The 25,338-nt window shown below is 38.5% G+C and overlaps 1 protein-coding gene across 1 annotated transcript in view; it reads left to right on the forward strand.

Moving 5' to 3' along the window:
• The window catches only part of LOC121389989 (eukaryotic translation initiation factor 4 gamma 1-like), a 65,459-nt gene extending 43,360 nt beyond the window's left edge, over nt 1–22,099 (forward strand). Inside the window, 12 exon segments of the mRNA XM_041521680.1 lie at nt 1,151–1,286; nt 1,846–1,973; nt 2,732–2,838; nt 6,331–6,408; nt 6,927–7,113; nt 7,666–7,838; nt 8,215–8,419; nt 10,914–11,009; nt 16,788–16,928; nt 18,281–18,362; nt 20,696–20,842; nt 21,604–22,099. Of these exon segments, the coding sequence (XP_041377614.1) occupies nt 1,151–1,286; nt 1,846–1,973; nt 2,732–2,838; nt 6,331–6,408; nt 6,927–7,113; nt 7,666–7,838; nt 8,215–8,419; nt 10,914–11,009; nt 16,788–16,928; nt 18,281–18,362; nt 20,696–20,842; nt 21,604–21,785 (1,662 nt within the window). The 3' untranslated portion in view covers nt 21,786–22,099.
• The last annotated feature ends 3,239 nt before the right edge of the window (nt 22,100–25,338 follow it).

Genomic DNA, 25,338 nt, shown 5'->3' on the forward strand with positions numbered 1-25,338 from the left:
GTGTAATGAAATTATATAGGTAGTATTAGCCTTGAGCTGTATTATCAGTATTCATGAATTTTATCGATTATTTTTGCACTGTTAATCATCAACAACGTGAAATTCAGTTTGCACGTGCATGCATGGTTCGACATGTCCCGTGTAGTATTGGGTCAATTTGTTTTAGTTGTCTTACTGACATTGTTGTCAAGTGAACGAAAACGCTTTTTACATTGTAGCATTTTTAGTATGCCAAGAATACCCAATAATTTACGCGAACGGGCGATTGGCATGCTTGATGCTGGCATGTCGACAGAAGACGTTGCAAGGCATGTTGGGAGTTCTAGTCGAGCGATACGAAATCTTCGCGTAAGATTTCGAACGACAGAAAGCACCAACGACTTGCCACGTTGTGGATGTCCGGGTGTTACAACGCGAGGTCAAGACCGCTATATCATGAACACGCATTTGCGCAATCGATTCCAAACTGCCACTGCTACTGCTGCTAACACACCTGGGCTTCATAATAACCGAATCAGTGGGCAAACTGTTCGTAATCATCTGCGGGAGAACGGTTTACATGCACGACGTCCTTACATCGGATGCGTTTTAACGCAACGTCATCGTCTAAATCGTCTTAATTGGGCACGTGTACATACTCGTTGGATACGGCGACGCTGGAATACCGTTCTTTTTTCGGATGAATCCAGATTTTCTTTACAACGTGGTGATGGCAGGGTGCGCGTCTACCGTAGGAGAAATGAACGCTATGCTGACTGTTGTGTTCTTGAACGAGATCGTTTCGGGGGTGGGGGTTCTGTCATGGTCTGGGCAGCCATTGCCCATGGTTATCGTTCACCACTAGTCGTCATTGATGGCAATTTAAATGCTCAATGTTACCGCGATGACATTCTCGCTCATCACGTCATTCCTCTGTTCCATAACAACGCCAACATCTCGATTTTTCAGCATGATAATGCCACCTCTCATACAGCTAGAGACACTGTAAAGTTTCTTAGGACAAATAACATTGATTTCATTGATGACTGGCCCGTTAAAAGTCCTGATCTCAACCCCATCGAGCATGTCTGGGATAGTCTGGACAGACAAGCAAAGTTAGCGGAAGTTTCTTATTTTGTTCAGTATATATAGATGGGTTTTTTTTTAATAGAACCGGTGGGTGCCAAGAAGAGATGAAAATAGACCAAAAACAATCGAGCAGATACACCGAGAGGCTAAACAAGAAGAGATTCAGCGCCATATGATTTCACAGATTAATGCCCAACAACTAATGAAGCGAAATAGACGTATGTTCAGTCTTATAACTCGCAAGGAATTTCATACTAAAGTGTTCAAAATCAAATAATGATCCATGACATTATTATGATGTTAAACTGTAAAGGCTCATATATATTATATAATATTTTTCAATTACTGCTTTCAACCAGTGATCCATAATTTGGTATCTACGTCTGTGGTATGTACTGTTCAGTCTGTTGGAAAATGCATATAAAAGATCATGGTGGCAATGGATTTTCTCTTTATTCTGACCAGCTTTAAAAATAACTGTTAACAAGGCTCAAAATTCATTATGTTGAATGGGAAGCAATCTTTGTTTCTGACATTCACATCTAGAAGCAAATGCTAGAACTTGAGAAGCAGTTCGAAAACACTTGTACTAATAGAAACTTTACTGTAATTTTATGGTGTGAAATAGTCTTATATTAGGGTAGAAATTCCATTTGTTTGAGGTCAGTTTAAGTATTCATGAAAAAAGACACTGATATCAAGTTCTCTACAATTTACCTTTTTCTCTTTTTTTATTTTTTATTGATGAAATTTTGACCTTGCGTGTGATTTTCTTAGCACCCCGTGGACCATCTCAAGGGGGCCAGGGAGGAATGGGAGAGGATGGCTGGAACACTGTCAGCAGCAAGGCCGGCATGAGAAAGATTGAACATAACATTGACGTGTCCAAGCTTAGAATTAACAAAGTGAGTATATACTTAGCTTTTTTTTAAATTACTATTTAAAAAATTTTAACGAAGCAATCAACACATTTTTTATTTACAGTTATATGGAGTCAGATATATGGTTAAGGACCAACACAGATACTGAGAGAGGATACCCACTGTTGCCACTTCATGGACTACTCTTTTCGATTAGCAGCAAGGGATCTTTTATATGCACCATCCCACAGACAGTATTAGTACATACAACGGACTTTGATATACCAGTCGTGGTGCACTGACTGGAACGAGAAATAGCCGAATGGGCCCACCGACAGGGATCGATCCTAGACCGACCGCGCATCAAGCGAATGCTTTACCACTGGGCTACGTCCCACCCATATTTAGCAAGAGTATGAGCATTCAGATTCAGTATTAAAGAGACTATCCTGAGTTTTATATCCATTGAAAATAACGTTTTTAACAACAAAAAAGATTTTTTTTTACATGATTAAAATTACATTTCTGAATATCGTAATATTGATTTTGTCGAAAATAATCTTTATATGTGAATTTATTATTTTTTTCATTTGGAAATTTTGAAACAATTCAACAGTGGTCATTCCAGATCTATTTATCCATATAATGGCTTCATATTTAAAACATTAAGGTAAGACTGCTATTAAAAAAAAAAAGGGGAAAAAAGGAAATCTTTTGACAACAGGCACCCAGTGGTTACTTCAGTACTAAGGTATTTGTGGATGTACGTTTCCTGTCAGTTTTAAATCATTCCTTGCTTGCAGAGTTCTGATGACAACATTCAGCTTGGTGCCGGTGGTGGATCAAGGTTTGGTGGGTGGGGTCGTGGTGGTGGTAGTAGGCCATCACAGAGACCCAATACTCCAGACAGGTTAGTGCGGTAATTTGGATGTTAATTATCGACACAGCCTTTGAAATTCTGATAATTTGCAGACGTTAGGATAGTGTAGTTGCAAATTCATTTTACCACGACATTGTATTGGCAGTTTAAAAAGTGCATGCTGCAAACAAATGGGTATGTATATATGATCCACATACCTAAAAAAAATTGAAAATACATATGAACATCAACATTAAAATCTTTTCAAGTATTATTTGTGTAGCCTGGACTGCTTATAACATATTTTACTGTTAAAGGTGGCATTAAAATGTTATCGGTAATCAGTTTTACAGTAGCTTTTGTGGCGACATTGTCGATTGATATATCAATATAAATGTTCCTCACATTGGTCGACTTCAGAGTAAAACTCGTTCAATTAAAAAATATCCATGAAAAATATTCTATATGAATATTTTTCATGGATATTTTTTAACAGGCATTGGTTGTCTCTTAAGTATTCAGTATGAAAACTACCAGTCTGCTTTATATCGGGGTGTATTCTACCAAATCAAATCCCATAGACGACAATAGTCATATATGTGGCTAGAATTCCTACCTGCATCGTATCAATCGACATAAATGCTACGGATATAAATACTACCACCCCTCATCCTTAAAGTGAATCAGAAAAATTTGGGGGTCAATCTGCTCATTTCTGAGATAATGAGTGACGTCTATGACTACCCCATATTAGTTTCAAGCTCAAGGCTACTGATGAAATAAAACTGCATAAATTGTTTGCCCAGATGAAACTTTTTTTTTTTTACAGCCAACACACTTATATTTATCACCAGTAACAGGACTTGTGGTGTTCACTTCTCTATCAAAAGTTGGGTACACCTCGAGCTTTGACCTAGCCGGAAGTTATTTGGTTTAGTACTGCCATCAAACCTTTATAACCTGAAGTACCCACCCAAAATATCGGGTTTCTATAGACATTATTTGCTGGAATAATGGAACTTGATGATGGCAGCAATTTTCAAACCATGGTTACCAAAATTACCATTTAACTTCTAGTACGTGGAATAGAGCCCAAATTTTGGATTTTCATGTGAATGACAAAGATATAATTATAATTGCGAGAAAACTCAAGTGAATCAGACCAAACAGGTTACCCACAGTACAGGGAAAACGGAAAATGATTTTTAAATGTTCCATGCAACGACAATTCAGGGAATTCAAAATTTTGGTCAGATTCAGGGGAAATACAGGGAATTTTATTTGGATGTAATGGCATCTGGGAAAATATCAGGAATTTTTGTCAAGTCCTAGATTTTCTATACATATCCATGTATATACAAGTTGTTTATATTGTATATACATGGATATGTATAGAAAATAATGTAAAAATGTAATAAACCTAAGATATTGGTCTTTTGGATTTCTTTATCTTTTTCATAAGGGTATCGAATGATAGCTACTGGTGATTCCTTATGTGTTTCAAAAATTATCTATTTTTATTGAGAAATCATCACTATATCAAACTGTACCACCAAGGAAAATGTCCTATTTATATGATCTACATATAGCACCCAAAACACAGGAAGTCGAAACAGAAATAAACCAACATTGCTCCAGAGCTTATTCTATGTATATCAGAAATGTTGGTTAATTTAATTTGGTTATGCCATCCTAATGTATTGTTAACAATGACATGGTGTAGTCTTAGATCTGCTTTACTAACATTTCTGCTATACATAATCATCTTCAATGTGAAGACTTGTTTTTGTGATAATTAAATAGCTTGTCTAACATTTCTGTTGTACATAATCATCTTCAATGTGAAGACTTGTTTTTGTGATAATTAAATAGCTTGTCTAACATTTCTGCTGTACATAATCATCTTCAATGTGAAGACTTGTTTTTGTGATAATTAAATAGCTTTTCTAACATTTCTGCTGTACATAATCATCTTCAATGTGAAGACTTGTTTTTGTGATAATTAAATAGCTTTACTAACATTTCTGCTGTACATAATCATCTTCAATGTGAAGACTTGTTTTTGTGATAATTAAATAGCTTGTCTAACATTTCTGCTGTACATAATCATCTTCAATGTGAAGACTTGTTTTTGTGATAATTAAATAGCTTTTCTAACATTTCTGCTGTACATAATCATCTTCAATGTGAAGACTTGTTTTTGTGATAATTAAATAGCTTTACTAACATTTCTGCTGTACATAATCATCTTCAATGTGAAGACTTGTTTTTGTGATAATTAAATAGCTTTTCTAACATTTCTGCTGTACATAATCATCTTCAATGTGAAGACTTGTTTTTGTGATAATTAAATAGCTTTTCTAACATTTCTGCTGTACATAATCATCTTCAATGTGAAGACTTGTTTTTGTGATAATTAAATAGCTTTTCTAACATTTCTGCTGTACATAATCATCTTCAATGTGAAGACTTGTTTTTGTGATAATTAAATAGCTTTTCTAACATTTCTGTTATACATAATCATCTTCAATGTGAAGACTTGTTTTTGTGATAATTAAATCTAAAACAAAAAAGCTGGAAGAGAAAGAAATATTTTTACAAAAATATTTTTAATATTTGGAAAAATACATTCTGATCCAAAGCCTTTATTATTAGTTTATAAGGCAAAATAAGTCTCCACAGCTATTAACGATACAGAGACATTTTAATCTTAGTTTAAAATGCCCATGTACGTGTATGTGTTTGCTTACATGCACAGACAAGTTGTTTCAAAATATAAAAACAGTTACAGTTCAGATGTTTGAAATATTATTTGCTGAACTTTGAACAAATAATGTTTGTAAAGTCTATTAATCTGTTACTCATCTTTATGATTGCTGTATTAATACAAATTTAAACACAGATGTGAGTAGAAGGTTATACCAGACTTAATCTAGTATATATAATATATATTTGTAAACCATAATCATTATATTCAGGCATGTAACTTTTACATGTACTGTAGTTATAATGGCTAGACAACATCAACTGGAATTTTCTTTTAATTAATTGAAATATACACACATACAGTGTATGTATATATATATATATTGTCACAATATGCTGATTATGGTATTTGGATTTGAAGGCACGGCTGTTGGGGGTGACAGCAGGCCCTTGTATACAATAAAAAATTATGGATATGGGAAAATATTTTACAACAGGGAAAGTTAAGGGAAAATACAGGGAATTTTATTTGAAAATTATGTGGGTACCCTGCCAAAGTACTTGGGAGACACTTAATATTTGTTGATTTGAAATTGAATGACACCAGGACAACATTGGCCCCAGTTTCTTGAAATGATGACAGTCATATTCGCAAAAGCACTAAACAGAATAAATTCTTTCCTCAACATACAGCTGTTTATATGAGCATTTGGTAGCTGCTTCTCTTTACTGCCCTACTTGGATATTTACGTGGACACTAAATATTTATTTCAGATATGCTGTAAATAAAATGTGTTGAGTGCATCGTTAAATAAAGCATTTCCTTCCTTCCTTCAGATATGCGGCTTTGAAAGGACGACCTGGTGGACATGGGTCTCAGGAACTGGAGAGAGAGCGAGCAATTGCCAGTGCCAGGTAGGCTTTAAGTGTGGCTTTGGAAAATAGCTTTTAAAACTTAGATAATGCGATTTTAATGCTATTAGGTTTTCAATGTGACAGTAAAACATTTTAATGAGATTTAAACCAGAACATTATATTAGTGAGTCGAAAATGTTTGATTTTATCCTAAAATCTAGTTTCATGTAGTTTCTGTTGTGAACAGTACATTTTCTCTGTCAACAGAATGATATGCAGGAATTAGAGTGTTTGAAAGGTGGGGGGTGGGGGATGGAAATTTGAGAAACCAAAGCTAGGGCCTGAGCCTGTTACTAGGGTTTTAAAGGAATGCTTCTCCAAGAACATTTTGAATGTCTTGAGTTTAAATATAGCATTTGCTTCCTTGGGTTTTGTTTTTTTTAGCATAAATTAACAGAAAAAGTGTAGGGCCATGTTGCAATGGGCACCACAGCCTTTGGTGTGTTGCACATCAAACAGATGTAGTTAAAGTGCTGAGGTGTCATGAAACAATAAATATTCTTGCCTTTCAATTACAGAACAATTGTGAGTGGGAGATCAACCCCTCCATCTGCACCAGCGAGCCGAGAAGGCAGTCGAACACGAGAACCCAGACAGAAAGAAACCGAGAAGCCGGCGGAAGTGGTTAAAGAATGGACTGTGGAAGAAATGGAACTCAAAACAAGGGCAATTATCAATGAATATTTGCATATACAAGACAAAAAGGTGTGTTGATTGTGAAACAAAATGTGTATTGTCAAAGTTGTAATATGTATGTTTGCCCCAGTATGTAGAAAGACCAATGTAGTGGTTTTGAAAAATTAAGCAAATTTAGGATTAATATTGCATGTGTTTTTTGTTTTGAATTTTGTTTCCCCTTTTTTTTTTGTTTTTGTTCAGCTTTTACACTTCATATAATAATCAGTCGCATACTGTGAAAGTGGTACAGATTTAAGAAATTTCCTTGACAGCTATTGTTTCTCTGTGATGTTCTCAAACATTCTGTAAATAAAAATAAATGTATATGTTGTAAATACAGTTTAGTTTTCTATTCTTCGCCATGAACAAACTTGGGTGAGCTGAAGATCATCCTTCTAGAATGGTTCTAGATCTGTAGTTTTAAATAAAATTTATTCAATTTTTTATTGCAAGGTGTTGATGTACAGCACTCCTAAAAGTTTTCCAGATTGTCATGTATTGTTTTGATACCTGCTTGTAGGTGAACAAGAATAAATGTACCCTGGCATTACTGGCTGTTACGTTCTATTTTTTTTTCAGGAAGCAGTTTTGTGTGTGACAGAGTTGCGATGTCCAAGCATGATACATATATTTGTACAGACTGCAATAAACCATGTGCTTGAACGTTCGAAACCAGCTAGACGCCAGACCGGGGCTTTCCTCCACGATCTCATCAGACAAAATGTGTTAAGTGTCGATACTTACTTAAAAGGGTGAGCCTTTACCAGCCTTCATTGATGTATTTTTCTTCTCTGTACTAAGTTTACCTGAGGTACAGTGTTAAATAATCAATGACTTTGATTAGATATGTTCCAATGATGGATTATATTAAACAAATTGTTTGGTTGGTCACTACTGAAGTGATGATCGATTATAAAAGTCGAATATATCAGTTTTAATTGTTCATCCAGTTTAGATGTAAATATGTTGGGGTTTATGCTTATTTTCATGAATTCATAAAGAAATAAAGATGTTATATAGCTATTAACAGTAGGGAACGTGTATTGCTTTAGTAGTACTGTCAGAATGCTTGCTTGTTATTAAAGTAATATCAAAATTCAATAACTTGTTTTTGTTTTGTTTTTCCAGTTTGACTGAAATTCTGCAGTTTGCTAAAGATGTGGAAACTGATATTCCCAAGATATGGAAATATTTAGGAGAGCTTATTGGGCCAATGGTGCGGGATGGAAGTGTTCCTTTGAGCTTCTTGCAGCAAGCTTGCAAACCTCTGATAAAGAATAATAAAGCTGGCATCTTGGTCTGTGAAATCTTGCATGATGCCAGTCAAGAACTGGTGAGTGATGTAATAGAGCAAACACTGTAAGCATAGCCACTATTAAAGCTGGTCTGACTCTTGGCTCTTTTGATTGCCAGATGTAGGGGATAAAATAGGTGGTCACAGATGACTCTTAATAATGTCATAAGTGATGGAATCTGGCAATGTGTGGCACAAATGACAATGAGCCAAGCACCTCTAGTGTTGAAGAGACGAGGGCTGGGATTCGGACATTGACAACAAAAGAAGTTTAGAGATGGGAGAATTTGCCAGATCGAAAGGGGTGGGTGGGTGGGGTGGTGGTGGTGGGGTGGGGGGGGGGGGTATTCCTGAAAACTGACTTAAAGCTTATTGTACTGGTTGCAGAAACTAAAGTATCATTTCATGTGAAAGGGGATGAATTGTGACCTCAGTGTTAAAATTGGTTATTAAATCTTTAATTTTGCTCTTATTGAAAGAAGAGGAATTAGGAATTGAAATAGTTTAAGAATCGTTTTGGTTACCAGGAGGCTACCACATGTCAGTCAGAACGGTACTTTGTTCTCCAAAATATAGTAAGTAATATGAATTTTAAACTTGATGTGTCGTAACCTATAGATTACCAGGGCCCCGTTCCATGAAGCGATCTTAGCACTACTGTTGCCGTAAATACCTACTACCGTTCCACGAAGCGATCTTAGCACTACTATTGCCGTAAATACCCACTACCGTTCCACGAAGCGATCTTAGCACTACTATCGCCGTAAATATCTACTACCGTTCCACGAAGCGATCTTAGCACTACTATTGCCGTAAATACCTACTACCGTTCCACGAGGCGATCTTAGCACTACTATTGCCGTAAATACCTACTACCGTTCCACGAAGCGATCTTAGCACTACTATCGCCGTAAATACCCACTACCGTTCCACGAAGCGATCTTAGCACTCCTATTGCCGTAAATGCCCACTACCGTTCCACGAAGCGATCATCCACTACCGTTCCACGAAGCGATCTTAGCACTACTATTGCCGTAAATATCCACTACCGTTCCACGAAGCGATCTTAGCACTACTATTGCCGTAAATATCCACTACCGTTCCACGAAGCGATCTTAGCACTACTATCGCCGTAAATACCCACTACCGTTCCACGAAGCGATCTTAGCACTACTATCGCCGTAAATACCCACTACCGTTCCACGAAGCGATCTTAGCACTCCTATCGCCGTAAATACCCACTACCGTTCCACGAAGCGATCTTAGCACTCCTATCGCCGTAAATACCCACTACCGTTCCACGAAGCGATCTTAGCACTACTATCGCCGTAAATACCGACTACCGTTCCACGAAGCGATCTTAGCACTACTATTGCCGTAAATACCTACTATCGCCTCCTTAATTTTGTTCTACAATCGCCAACCCGTTCCACGACGCAGCGTAGGTTACTATTGTCATGAATTACTGTGAAAATTTACAATAGGTACGAGGCAGTTGTAAGCCACTAACGTAGCTGTCAAATGGCAGTTAAATGATGATTTGGTCATTTTCTAAGAAGGATACTAACTTTTTGTATAAAAATGGATCTAATATATATCAAATACCATTTGTAAAACTCGGCGTTCGATATGAAAAAACATTCTAGGCCATATGACTTTCACACGAAAATACGGGAGATAACTCACATGTCTTATGCATGTGACAATTATCGCTTAGCAAATAAACTGACAAAGTTACTTCATGGATGTCCGATACCAATGAATACATCTAAGATGTTCCGAAAAGTCGGTAACCAATTCATTATTTAACTAATTCGTACTTCTTCGTAAAGAATATTTTAATCATTAAAGGGGCACTTACGACTACTATAAGGTTCCTTTGTGGAACGGCTGTAAAGTTTACGGTGCCAGTTGTAAAATTCACCGTAAGTCACTACAATTAACCTTAGCTACAATTATTTCGTGGAACGGCTGTAATGTTTGCGGTGCCAGTTGTAAAATTCACCGTAAGTCACTACAATTAACCTTAGCTACAATCTTTCGTGGAACGGCTGTAAAGTTTACGGTGCCAGTTGTAAAATTCACCGTAAGTCACTACAATTAACCTTAGCTACAATTCTTTCGTGGAACGGCTGTAAAGTTTACGGTGCCAGTTGTAAAATTCACCGTATGTCACTACAATTAACCTTAGCTACAATTCTTTCGTGGAACGGCTGTAATCATTAAAGGGATAGTTACGACTACCTTAAGGTTCCTTTGTGGAACGGCTGTAAAGTTTACGGTGCCAGTTGTAAAATTCACCGTAAGTCACTACAATTAACCTTAGCTACAATTCTTTCATGGAACGGGGCCCAGGGCTGTAATTTATGGTAACCTGTTTAGAGATTAACCCCACACTATGCTTGCTTTTATTCATGCCGAATGTTGACCAAAGCTCTGTTCTTTAAACAAAGAAAGTCCGATTTCGGGTATTTCTTTTAATGTAATTAATCTTGTTTTCTCAAAATATTTCCATTGATTTTTTCACAATCAGGGTCACAAGATTGTAGGAGATTTGTGGCGGTCATCTGGTCTTCAGTGGTCAGATTTTGTTCCACATCAAGAAGTTGAGCAGTTCTTGAAAGATAAGGTGTGTTTTATATATTAATCATTTGTTTATCCTACAGTAGTCATAATGTGGTGATTATTTATTTTCCTGCAGCTACTACTAATGCACCACTGTCTACTTTTCATGATTAGACCCCTCACTGTATTCAGTTTATGCAGGAACCTACTTTCCATGATTAGACCCCTCACTGTATTCAGTTTATGCAGGAACCTACTTTCCCTGATTAGACCCCTCACTGATTAGACCCCTCACTGTATTCAGTAGAGGCAGGAACCTACTTTGCATGATTAGACCCCTCACTGTATTCAGTACATGCAGGAACCTACTTTCCCTGATTAGACCCCTCACTGTATTCAGTAGATGCAGGAACCTACTTTCCATGATTAGACGCCTCACTGTATTCAGTAGATGCAGGAACCTACTTTCCATGATTAGACGCCTCACTGTATTCAGTAGATGCAGGAACCTACTTTCCATGATTATACCCCTCACTGTATTCAGTAGATGCAGGAACCTACTTTCCATGATTAGACGCCTCACTGTATTCAGTAGATGCAGGAACCTACTTTCCATGATTAGACCCCTCACTGTATTCAGTAGATGCAGGAACCTACTTTGCATGATTAGACCCCTCACTGTATTCAGTAGATGTAGGAACCTACTCTGCATGATTATTCACTGTATTCAGTAGATGCAGGAACCTACTTTGCATGATTAGACCCCTCACTGTATTCAGTAGATGCAGGAACCTACTTTGCATGATTAGACGCCTCACTGTATTCAGTAGATGCAGGAACCTACTTTGCATGATTAGACCTCTCACTGTATTCAGTAGATGCAGGAACCTACTTTGCATGATTAGACCCCTCACTGTATTCAGTAGATGCAGGAACCTACTTTGCATGATTAGACCCCTCACTGTATTCAGTAGATGCAGGAACCTACTTTGCATGATTAGACCCCTCACTGTATTCAGTTTATGTAGGAACCTACTTTCCATGATTAGACCCCTCACTGTATTCAGTTGATGCAGGAACCTACTTTGCATGATTAGACCCCTCACTGTATTCAGTAGATGTAGGAACCTACTTTCCATGATTAGACCCCTCACTGTATTCAGTAGATGCAGGAACCTACTTTCCATGATTAGACCCCTCACTGTATTCAGTAGATGCAGGAACTTACTTTCCATGATTAGACCCCTCACTGTATTCAGTAGATGCAGGAACCTACTTTCCATGATTAGACCCCTCACTGTATTCAGTAGATGCAGGAACCTACTTTCCATGATTAGACCCCTCACTGTATTCAGTAGATGCAGGAACCTACTTTCCATGATTAGACCCCTCACTGTATTCAGTTTATGTAGGAAATTACTTTGCATGTGATTACAGCCGGGGTTGGGACGTAGCCCAGTGTTAAAATGTTTCGTCTGATGCATGGTCCATCTAGGATTGATCCCTGTCACTGGCCCATTGAGCTATTTTCTTTTTACCAGCTAAGGCTATGGTATGTTATGTTCTGTCTGTGGGATGGTATGGTATGTTCTGTCTGTGGGATGGTATGGTATGTTCTGTCTGTGGGATGGTATGTTATGTTCTGTCTGTGGGATGGTATGTTATGTTCTGTCTGTGGGATGGTATGTTCTGTCTGTGGGATGGTATGTTATGTTCTGTCTGTGGGATGGTATGTTATGTTCTGTCTGTGGGATGGTGTGTTATGTTCTGTCTGTGGGATGTTATGTTCTGTCTGTGGGATGGTATGTTCTGTCTGTGGGATGGTATGTTATGTTCTGTCTGTGGGATGGTATGTTATGTTCTGTCTGTGGGATGGTATGTTCTGTCTGTGGGATGGTATGTTATGTTCTGTCTGTGGGATGGTGTGTTATGTTCTGTCTGTGGGATGTTATGTTCTGTCTGTGGGATGGTATGTTCTGTCTGTGGGATGGTATGTTATGTTCTGTCTGTGGGATGGTATGTTATGTTCTGTCTGTGGGATGGTATGGTATGTTCTGTCTGTGGGATGGTATGGTATGTTCTGTCTGTGGGATGGTATGGTATGTTCTGTCTGTGGGATGGTATGTTATGTTCTGTCTGTGGGATGGTATGGTATGTTCTGTCTGTGGGATGGTATGGTATGTTCTGTCTGTGGGATGGTATGTTATGTTCTGTCTGTGGGATGGTATGGTATGTTCTGTCTGTGGGATGGTATGGTATGTTCTGTCTGTGGGATGGTATGGTATGTTCTGTCTGTGGGATGGTATGTTATGTTCTGTCTGTGGGATGGTATGGTATGTTCTGTCTGTGGGATGGTATGTTATGTTCTGTCTGTGGGATGGCGTATGTTATGTTCTGTCTGTGGGATGGTATGGTATGTTCTGTCTGTGGGATGGCGTATGTTATGTTCTGTCTGTGGGATGGCGTATGTTATGTTCTGTCTGTGGGATGGTATGTTATGTTCTGTCTGTGGGATGGTATGTTATGTTCTGTCTGTGGGATGGTATGTTATGTTCTGTCTGTGGGATGGTATGGTATGTTCTGTCTGTGGGATGGTATGTTATGTTCTGTCTGTGGGATGGTATGTTATGTTCTGTCTATGATATGGTATGTTACGTTCTGTCTGTGGGATGGTATGGTTTGTTCTGTCTGTGGGATGGTATGGTATGTTCTGTCTGTGGGATGGTATGGTATGTTCTGTCTATGATATGGTATGTTATGTTCTGTCTGTGGGATGGCGTATGTTATGTTCTGTCTGTGGGATGGTATGTTATGTTCTGTCTGTGGGATGGCGTATGTTATGTTCTGTCTGTGGGATGGTATGTTATGTTCTGTCTGTGGGATGGTATGGTATGTTCTGTCTGTGGGATGGTATGGTATGTTCTGTCTGTGGGATGGTATGGTATGTTCTGTCTGTGGGATGGTATGTTATGTTCTGTCTGTGATATGGTATGTTATGTTCTGTCTGTGGGATGGTATGTTATGTTCTGTCTGTGATATGGTATGTTATGTTCTGTCTGTGGGATGGTATGTTATGTTCTGTCTGTGGGATGGTATGTTATGTTCTGTCTGTGATATGGTATGTTATGTTCTGTCTGTGGGATGGTATGTTATGTTCTGTCTGTGGGATGGTATGGTATGTTCTGTCTGTGGGATGGTATGTTATGTTCTGTCTGTGATATGGTATGTTATGTTCTGTCTGTGGGATGGTATGTTATGTTCTGTCTGTGGGATGGTATGGTATGTTCTGTCTGTGGGATGGTATGTTATGTTCTGTCTGTGGGATGGTATGTTATGTTCTGTCTGTGGGATGGTATGGTATGTTCTGTCTGTGGGATGGTATGTTATGTTCTGTCTGTGGGATGGTATGGTATGTTCTGTCTGTGATATGGTATGTTATGTTCTGTCTGTGGGATGGTATGTTATGTTCTGTCTGTGGGATGGTATGTTATGTTCTGTCTGTGATATGGTATGTTATGTTCTGTCTGTGGGATGGTATGTTATGTTCTGTCTGTGGGATGGTATGTTATGTTCTGTCTGTGGGATGGTATGTTATGTTCTGTCTGTGGGATGGTATGTTATGTTCTGTCTGTGGGATGGTATGTTATGTTCTGTCTGTGGGATGGTATGTGCTGTCCTGTCTGTGGGATGGTATGGTATGTTCTGTCTGTGGGATGGCGTATGTTATGTTCTGTCTGTGGGATGGCGTATGTTATGTTCTGTCTGTGGGATGGTATGTTATGTTCTGTCTGTGGGATGGTATGTTATGTTCTGTCTGTGGGATGGTATGTTATGTTCTGTCTGTGGGATGGTATGTTATGTTCTGTCTGTGGGATGGTATGTTACGTTCTGTCTGTGGGATGGTATGTTACGTTCTGTCTGTGGGATGGTATGTTACGTTCTGTCTGTGGGATGGTATGTTATGTTCTGTCTGTGGGATGGTATGTTATGTTCTGTCTGTGGGATGGTATGTTATGTTCTGTCTGTGGGATGGTATGTTATGTTCTGTCTGTGGGATGGCGTATGTTCTGTCTGTGGGATGGCGTATGTTCTGTCTGTGGGATGGTATGTTATGTTCTGTCTGTGGGATGGCGTATGTTCTGTCTGTGGGATGGCGTATGTTCTGTCTGTGGGATGGCGTATGTTCTGTCTGTGGGATGGTATGTTATGTTCTGTCTGTGGGATGGTATGTTATGTTCTGTCTGTGGGATGGCGTATGTTCTGTCTGTGGGATGGCGTATGTTCTGTCTGTGGGATGGTATGTTATGTTCTGTCTGTGGGATGGCGTATGTTCTGTCTGTGGGATGGCGTATGTTCTGTCTGTGGGATGGCGTATGTTCTGTCTGTGGGATGGCGTATGTTCTGTCTGTGGGATGGTATGTTATGTTCTGTCTGTGGGATGGTATGTTATGTTCTGTCTGTGGGATGGTATGTGCTGTCCTGTCTGTGGGATGGCGTATGTTCTGTCTGTGGGATGGCGTATGTTCTGTCTCTGGGATGGTATGTTATGTTCTGTCTGTGGGATGGTATGTTATGTTCTGTCTGTGGGATGGTATGTTATGTTCTGTCTGTGGGATGGTATGTTATGTTCTGTCTGTGGGATGGTATGTGCTGTCCTGTCTGTGGGATGGTATGGTATGTTCTGTCTGTGGGATGGCGTATGTTATGTTCTGTCTGTGGGATGGCGTATGTTATGTTCTGTCTGTGGGATGGTATGTTATGTTCTGTCTGTGGGATGGTATGTTATGTTCTGTCTGTGGGATGGTATGTTATGTTCTGTCTGTGGGATGGTATGGTATGTTCTGTCTGTGGGATGGTATGGTATGTTCTGTCTGTGGGATGGTATGGTATGTTCTGTCTGTGGGATGGTATGTTATGTTCTGTCTGTGGGATGGTATGTTATGTTCTGTCTGTGGGATGGTATGGTATGTTCTGTCTGTGGGATGGTATGTTATGTTCTGTCTGTGGGATGGTATGTTATGTTCTGTCTGTGGGATGGTATGTGCTGTCCTGTCTGTGGGATGGTATGTTATGTTCTGTCTGTGGGATGGTATGTTATGTTCTGTCTGTGGGATGGTATGTTATGTTCTGTCTGTGGGATGGTATGTGCTGTCCTGTCTGTGGGATGGTATGTTATGTCCTGTCTGTGGGATGGTATGTTATGTCCTGTCTGTGGGATGGTATGTGCTGTCCTGTCTGTGGGATGGTATGTGCTGTCCTGTCTGTGGGATGGTATGTTATGTTCTCTCTGTGATATGGTATGTGCTGTCCTGTCTGTGGGATGGTATGTGCTGTCCTGTCTGTGGGATGGTATGTGCTGTCCTGTCTGTGGGATGGTGCATATAAAAGATAATTTGCTACTAATGGAAGATTTCTTCTCTTAGACTGTCAAAATTACCAAATGTTTTACAGTAAATACCCGATGATTAATAAATTTTGCTCTAGTGGTGTCATTGAACAAAGCAAACTTATATTCGATTTTGTGTGCATTGAACTCGGCTAATAATGAAATGGCTGAACTGATCGAAAAACATGGTGCACAATATCAAATAATCCCATACCAAAAGAGGATTACTATTGTCACCATTCATCTATATGTTTGTAATGTAATAAAAAATGTCTTTGTGAAGTCTTTAAAGAAACAAACCTGTAATTTGACAGATCATTGATGTTATATTAAAAGTGAATAATTCAACCATCTTCATAATTTGTCTATTTTGTTAACGATTGGTACATTTGCCACTACCTGTCATGTATTGCATATGTAATGGGTTTTCTGTTTGTTTTTTGGTTGTGTTTTCAGAACTTGGAGTTTACAGTAGATCCATCTTCCCAGCCTAGCACGCCTACAAGCAAAGTTTCATTTGACAAGATCTGTGACGACTTGAAAGAACAGCTCACGCAATCTCACTGTGATAATGAAAATGTATTTGACTGGATTGAGGTAAAACACTGACCAACTAGCAATAGCAGAACATGTAAAATTTGGGGAAATGAAATAATATTGTAACATTGTTAATTATCATTTACTATTCAAAATTTAATTCGTGTTTTTGTGCATTTCCTAGTCTGTTCTGCAGTTAAATGTTTTGATGGCAGAATATGTCTCCAAATTTTAATAAATTTGAAAGGAAAAAACAAAACTAAAATGAATGTCATCCAGTAATGTTAGAAACCAAATCCTATGATTTTCAAGGATTTTTATTAACATACTTTATTATTAGTGTTTTAAAGCAGATTGGCTATGAAATCCCTATGACTTTGTGTTGCTTTGAATGTAGGCCAGAGGTAAATGGCTCACTTGATACACAGTCGGTTTGTGATAGATCCCTGTCGGTGGGCCTATTGGTGGGGTTCGCACAGGTGCTTGGAAGTACTTGAATTTTGTTAATGTATTTTAAAGGCCTTGAAAATCTTGAAAAATCATATTTTTGTGAAAAAGTCTTTGAAAAGTCCTTGAATTTTATTTTTCTCTCCTGAAAAGATATGAAAGATGCCTTTCCTAGCTTTAGTAAAAAAAAATGAATCGCTTCCGTAGGTTTATTTATGCGTCAATCCAAAACTTCTTTGTCATTCCCGCCAAATATGTGCTTCGGCTGTCCACGGAAATTAAATATTCACAAATGCTGCTCTCTGATTGGGTCAAAGTATTTGCGCATGTGGACATGTGGTCGTTGTACATCATCGGAAGACATCATTGTTTGATTGTTAAATTGACCGTGAAAATTCTTTCAACATGCCAGGCAAGATCAAACAACAGGGAATTTATTGGTAAGTTTAACTTTTTTAGAAATGCTATTAAGGAAAAACAAGCCAAGTTGGAAGGGGTTAAGGACTCCATCCAGCAGACCATGAAGGAGTGACAGTGAACACTTGAAGCAGTGTATAATTATATGTGCAATGACATTCTACTTTTTATTACTAGGTAAATTTATTTAAAACATGTTTTTGTGTCCTTGAAAAATGAATTTAAGTACTTGAAAAAGTCCTTGAATTCTATTTTCTCAAACCTGTATGAACCCTGTTATTGGGCCATTTCTCGTTCCAGCCAGTGCACCATGACTGCTATATCAAAGGCTTTAAACGTTTTTGTGTTTTTAAAGGGTGGGGTGGGGGGGTTCGGGTGTCTTAAAATTTGCAACTAATTTTAATTTTCCATAACCCAACTTCATTCTATGACTCACAGAATTTTCATGACATGTATGGAATTATTACAGCTGTAATGTATAAACCTTGTTATATATTTCACTAAGACCCACCATCTTGATGTTTTTTTCACTGATGTTCTGTTTGCAGGCAAATGTGTCTGAGGAAACCACTAAAGATCCTCGATTCATCCGAGCCTTGATGACGGCTGTATGTTCCAATGCTATATCTGGTGAGAAAGAGATTTATTAGACCCAAACTGGTCCAACCGGGGGTGACTATAGGTTTCATCTCTATCTCTGTCCCACATATAGTTTTCCAGACTTCTGTATGTTCCAGTGCTCTATCTGGTAAGAAAGAGGTTTATTAGACCCCTACCAGTCCAACCGGAGGTGACTCTAGGTTTCATCTCTATCTCTGTCCCACATATAGTTTTCCAGACTTCTGTATGTTCCAGTGCTCTATCTGGTAAGAAAGAGGTTTATTAGACCCCTACCAGTCCAACCGGAGGTGACTCTAGGTTTCATCTCTATCTCTGTCCCACATATAGTTTTCCAGACTTCTGTATGTTCCAATGCTATATCTGGTAAGAAAGAGGTTTATTAGACCCCTACCAGTCCAACCGGAGGTGACTCTAGGTTTCATCTCTATCTCTGTCCCACATATAGTTTTCCAGACTTCTGTATGTTCCAATGCTATATCTGGTAAGAAAGAGGTTTATTAGACCCCTACCGTTCCAACCGGAGGTGACTCTAGGTTTCATCTCTATCTCTGTCCCACATATAGTTTTCCAGACTTCTGTATGTTCCAGTCCTCTATCTGGTAAGAAAGAGGTTTATTAGACCCCTACCAGTCCAACCGGAGGTGACTCTAGGTTTCATCTCTATCTCTGTCCCACATATAGTTTTCCAGACTTCTGTATGTTTCAGTGCTCTATCTGGTAAGAAAGAGGTTTATTAGACCCCTACCAGTCCAACCGGAGGTGACTCTAGGTTTCATCTCTATCTCTGTCCCACATATAGTTTTCCAGACTTCTGTATGTTCCAGTCCTCTATCTGGTAAGAAAGAGGTTTATTAGACCCTCCAACCGGAGGTGACTCTAGGTTTCATCTCTATCTCTGTCCCACATATAGTTTTCCAGACTTCTGTATGTTCCAGTCCTCTATCTGGTAAGAAAGAGGTTTATTAGACCCCTACCGGTCCAACCGGAGGTGACTCTAGGTTTCATCTCTATCTCTGTCCCACATATAGTTTTCCAGACTTCTGTATGTTCCAGTCCTCTATCTGGTAAGAAAGAGGTTTATTAGACCCCTACCGGTCCAACCGGAGGTGACTCTAGGTTTCATCTCTATCTCTGTCCCACATATAGTTTTCCAGACTTCTGTATGTTCCAGTGCTCTATCTGGTAAGAAAGAGGTTTATTAGACCCTCCAACCGGAGGTGACTCTAGGTTTCATCTCTATCTCTGTCCCACATATAGTTTTCCAGACTTCTGTATGTTCCAGTCCTCTATCTGGTAAGAAAGAGGTTTATTAGACCCCTACCAGTCCAACCGGAGGTGACTCTAGGTTTCATCTCTATCTCTGTCCCACATATAGTTTTCCAGACTTCTGTATGTTCCAGTCCTCTATCTGGTAAGAAAGAGGTTTATTAGACCCCTACCGGTCCAACCGGAGGTGACTCTAGGTTTCATCTCTATCTCTGTCCCACATATAGTTTTCCAGACTTCTGTATGTTCCAGTGCTCTATCTGGTAAGAAAGAGGTTTATTAGACCCTCCAACCGGAGGTGACTCTAGGTTTCATCTCTATCTCTGTCCCACATATAGTTTTCCAGACTTCTGTATGTTCCAGTCCTCTATCTGGTAAGAAAGAGGTTTATTAGACCCCTACCAGTCCAACCGGAGGTGACTCTAGGTTTCATCTCTATCTCTGTCCCACATATAGTTTTCCAGACTTCTGTATGTTTCAGTGCTCTGTCTGGTAAGAAAGAGGTTTATTTTTCTGGCAGGGCATAGTCGTTTGTGATACTGAAAATGCACAAGTCGAAATTTGGGATGTGATAATTTTTAATTCATTTACACAATGTAAATTTATTTTATTTAATTAAGGTATCAAGCTTCATCTTTAAAAAAAATTATTAAGTTTTTACTTTCAAATTGGTATCACACCCCGGTTGAATGTTTTGTTCAATACCATAAAAATTGGAGAAATTGAGCCAGGTACAGATATTTGTCAATGATTTTGGGGATGTGGTCTGCTTTTGATCAATTTCAGCTTTCTGCATTAAAATAATGAAAATTGGATATTACCTTAAGTACTGAAAAGTGACCTTTGAATATGGTGTAAAGTTTTTATCTTTTATTAACTGGATATCTCGTTTTGGCTAAACAGTGATGCATGGTTTTGACTATTGAACAACAATCTGCCATAGAGATACACAGAAAAATCAAACAAATCTTTGCCATACCAATGACTATGTTCTGAATCTTTTATTGGATTTATTTGCACTTGTATTATTGTTCGGTTCTGTCATAATTGCTTGTAAACTGCTTGTTTTTCTGCAGTTTTTGGTAACATGGCCATGGTTGACCGCAGAAGCATTAGGTCACGGCGAACCTTGTTACAGAAATACCTGGAACACAAAGCTCTGCATGAGCTGCAAGCTCTGTATGCTCTCCAGTGTCTCGTCTTCAAGTTGGATAATCCACCCAGTCAGTACAGTACCTTTAACTTTCATTGTGTTTTCATGAAATTTTATCACTTATTAATGCATGAATGTGTATGGGTTTGTTAAGGTTTTTTTTGTGATTTTTTTTTTTTTTAATCTCACTGTTGTCTTTGAATTCCCTCTTTATTTCTTTCCAATCTGCCAGCAGCCCCTCTTCTTGTGGTCCATCTCTACATCCCAGTGCTTGAATATCCATAAAATGTGCTGGTCCCTTGTGACTGTCTGTGCCACACATCTGCCCTTTCCCATCAGCTTTAGCTGTGGACCAAGTCTGACCACTTCGGAGAGTACCGTCTATAATGGGTCGTATTATGGTATGGCATTGTCTGTCTGTCCGAATCATATCTTCCATACAGATGCATATGGGACCATCAAACCTCACATGTAGGAACAACTTGGGATGATGGTTGGTCCAAAGCAAACTGTTCATCCATCCCATTGTAAAAATTTCACATAATTAGAATTGAATCATACCCGTAACATATTCATTAATATCTGTGGTTTTCCATCAAACTCCTGACGGGCATATCATGTACCTCACCAGTACTCTTGGTATTTTAATTTTATTTTTCAAAGTAAGCATTTTCAAAGTGTTGATATGCAGAAGAATAGTAAAATATGCTTTGATCATGTTCTGCCAAAATTGTGGAATTTGAACAACTATTATATATCTATAAATATTTATTTCTATTACTTAAGTGAATTTTATCCTCTTTTTTATTATTATTATTATTCTGCCCACAGGAGCCCTGCGGACATTTTTTGACACATTGTACGATGAAGAAATTATATCAGAAGATGCATTTAACCAGTGGAAAAACAGTAATGATCCCGCAGAAGTGGATGGCAAAGGTGTCGCTCTTAAACAAGTCGTGCAGTTCTTTGCCTGGCTTCGTGAAGGCTAAGAGGACAAAAACGACAGTTGATTCTTGGAGTTGTGTAGAAAACCTCATTAACTGTATAAATGTGTACATGTTTTTTTTTTCATGTTGCCGTTGTGATACAATGCATGATAATACAGGCTGGGCTTTTTTGACAGGGTTGCGTTTTTAGTCACTTTGTGGCAAAACTTTTAATTGTCACATTTCGAGGGAACACCCCTTTAAAAAGGACCCGTTGTATGTGGATGTGCCCTAGAGGAACGAGCTGATGGATCGAATGTGTTTTGTGTATAAATGATCTTTTTGTAATTGGGAATTTATAATATTTGAAATGCATATTATGACATTACGTATGCTGATACCGTTTTTGTTTTTCCTTTGAAAGCACTCATATTTTGTTTTAATGACTGCAGTTTCATTTATTGTGCAAAGCACAGGATCGTATTTAAGATGCCTCAAATTTTTGTCCAAATGAATTCTCTGTCGGCTACTTGCATATGTGTATTTGGTTTTATTAGTGTCGGGTTTGGATAAAAAAAAATCTTTACATATATATAAGTGTATATATTTGTTACAGCACCAATTGACTTCCAAACCATTGTCAGTTTATTGGTATAAATCATGTTTTTGATATCCAAGGACTTAAATTATATTTATATTTGCTTAATTGATATTTGGTATTTGGTGTCTGATCATATTTTGGAAGGCACAAATGTTGTTAACACCGGAGAAATGAAACTTTTTCCCTCTCCACTGTCAACAATCATAGATTGGTTTCCTACCTTGTTCTTTAAGCTTATGGATTCCGAATAGCGAGCATGGCGACCTAGAATAAACCAGTCTAGCAATCCAGAGCCATCGCTGATAACATTCCTATTATGGGAGTGTGATTCCTATTTTTGAAGGCCTGGATTCCTATGACATTCCAACTAGGGTAGGTAGGAGCGGGACGTAAAGGGCTCGCTTGATGTGCGGTCGGTTTGGGATTGATCCCCGTCGGTGGCACATGTATCCCCAAACAATAACACCATAATATGTTATAATAACGTATAATGTAAATATGTAACTGTAACATTTGTATTACGGGTTTCTATTTGGGGGTACCTGTGGTCGGTGGGCCCATTGGGCTATTTTTCGTTCCATCCAGTGCACCACAACTGGTATATCAAAGGCTGTGGTATGTGGTATCCTGTCTGTGGGATGGTGCATATATAAAAGATCCCTTGCTGTTAATTGAAAAGAGTAGCCCATGAAGTAGCGAGTGGGTTTCCTCTCTCAATATCTGTATGGTCCTTAACCATATGTCTGACGCCATATAATCTTAAATAAAATGTGTTGCGTCGTAAGATTGAACCACCTCAGTGGATCCGTTCAACTGATTGTTTTTTCTCATTCCAACCAGTGCACCACAACTGGTCAAAGGCCGTGGTATGTGCTTTCCTGCCTGAAAAAGTGCATATAAAAGATGTTTTGCTGCTAATAGAACAATGTAGCGGGTTTCCTCTGATGACTACGAGTCAGAATTAACTGTTCAAATTGATTTATTAATCATTGGATGTCAAACATGGGGATTCCTATTTCCTGTCTATATAATACTAGTATGTTTGCAATATGTTGTCCATGAGGAAATTTAGGGTGAGACTTAACTCAGTGTTACAGCGCTCGCTCGATGCGTGGCCGGTCTGGGATCAATCCCCGTCTGTGGGCCCATTGGGATATTTCTCGTTCCAGCCAGTGCACCACGACTGGTATATCAAAGGCCGTGGTATGTGCTATCCTGTCTGTGAGATGGTGCATATAAAAGATCCCTTGCTGCTAATAAAAAAGAGTAGCCCATGACATAACAGCGGGTTTCCTCACAATATCTGTGTGGTCCATTACCATATGTCCGATCTATGTAAGATAGTTACATATTTATATCTTTGTTCACCATTCCTTGTAACATGCCCCATTGATTAAGGGATTGAGTTTTTCCTTAAGCTTGTCGTGGGTAATTGTGTATAATATTGAAAAATCAACCGTTTAAATATTATTGAACTTTGATCTATATAGAGCGAATGATTTCAAATAAATCATTGGAATTCTTGAGAATCCACGTGATTAATACCACTTGTCTCTAGTGGATAAGCTGCTGAACAATCAAGCTGACAACAGTGGTTCAAATCCTGTTTAAAGTTTGTTCGCACTTTCATTCATCTTTCTCGTCTATCACCCTCTGCCTATCATTCTCATAATCTTAATAAAAACAACCCTTTCCAATTTGTCGCACGATTTCAGTCTGTTTCGACCCTGTCTGTCCATGTCCTCCGACTAATGGGTGCGACTTAGCCCAGTGGTAAAGCACTCGCTTGATGCGCGGTAGGTTTAGTATCGATCCCCGTTGGTGGCCCCATTGGGCTATTTCTCGTTCCAGCCAGTGTAAAGCATCTGGTTTCTGTATTGTTTATGGACGTCATATTGATGGTTCTTCAAATACTTTTACTTTTAATGGTACACGAGGTGTTAGTGTAGTTGATTACCTAATCACAAAACCAAGTTTGTTTCCATGCATCGAGTCGTTCACTGTTGGTAATTTTAATCAATATTCAGACCACGCCCCATTGCTTGTGAATATACACTTGGATGCTCGCTGGTTGGTCGATAGCGGTGTGCATGATCTAGGTCACAGGGGTTATAAGTTTGTCAGGTATCGGTGGTCTGCGGAATGTAAACAGCAATGTATTGAAGTGCTACATGTTAATTATGATGCATTAAATGTTTGTGTAACTAGTGATAGTGAATATTCACAAAGATATATTGATAGTATTGTTGACAAGTTTATTTGTACGTTAAGGGATATCACACAGCCTTTTGTTGTAAATAGCAAATGCAATGAACAAGGTCATGTGACCAGTGATTGTGTTCGCCAGCATGAATTTGAATGAATGAATGAATGAATGTTTAACGACACCCCAGCACGAAAAATACATCGGCTATTGGGTGTCAAACTATGGTAATGCAAATAAATAAAGTGATGATCAACATCAATATAAAAATTCAAGGTTTAAACAAAAACAGTGTAAAGAACTGTGCAAAAATACAAATACAAATATCACAGAATTTTACGGACACCGAATCTTACTCTAAACTTCAATTTGTGCTGTATTGGCCATTCTCAAAGAGAATGTTACACCCCTGCACCACGGTGAGGTTACAGCACGCGCAGGGGCATGAATTTGTGTCACGTGTTAAAATTGACAAGCCATGGTTTACACCTGAATGTAGGACATTGTATAACAAATATATTGACTCTGCATCAATTTAATCTTGATAAATCCAGTGAAAAACATAAAATCCTAAATGAATGCAAAAAGAATTATAAGCAATTGGAAGTAGAACTAAAAAGACAATATAAGTCGATGGAAGGAAATCAGTTGGAGTTTTTGCGTAAATATAACCCAAAGAAATTTTATCAGCACTAGAAAACCAAAAAGGAATTTCAATAACATTACATTAACTGATTTTTTCAACCATTTTAAGAAAGTCACTACTGGAGACTCTACCCTAGAAATGCCAAGTGAGAATAATAACTATTATAATATCAATACTGTTTTTGAGG

This window comes from Gigantopelta aegis, chromosome 15 (genome assembly GCF_016097555.1).
Source record: "Gigantopelta aegis isolate Gae_Host chromosome 15, Gae_host_genome, whole genome shotgun sequence".
Classification (NCBI taxonomy): domain Eukaryota; kingdom Metazoa; phylum Mollusca; class Gastropoda; order Neomphalida; family Peltospiridae; genus Gigantopelta; species Gigantopelta aegis.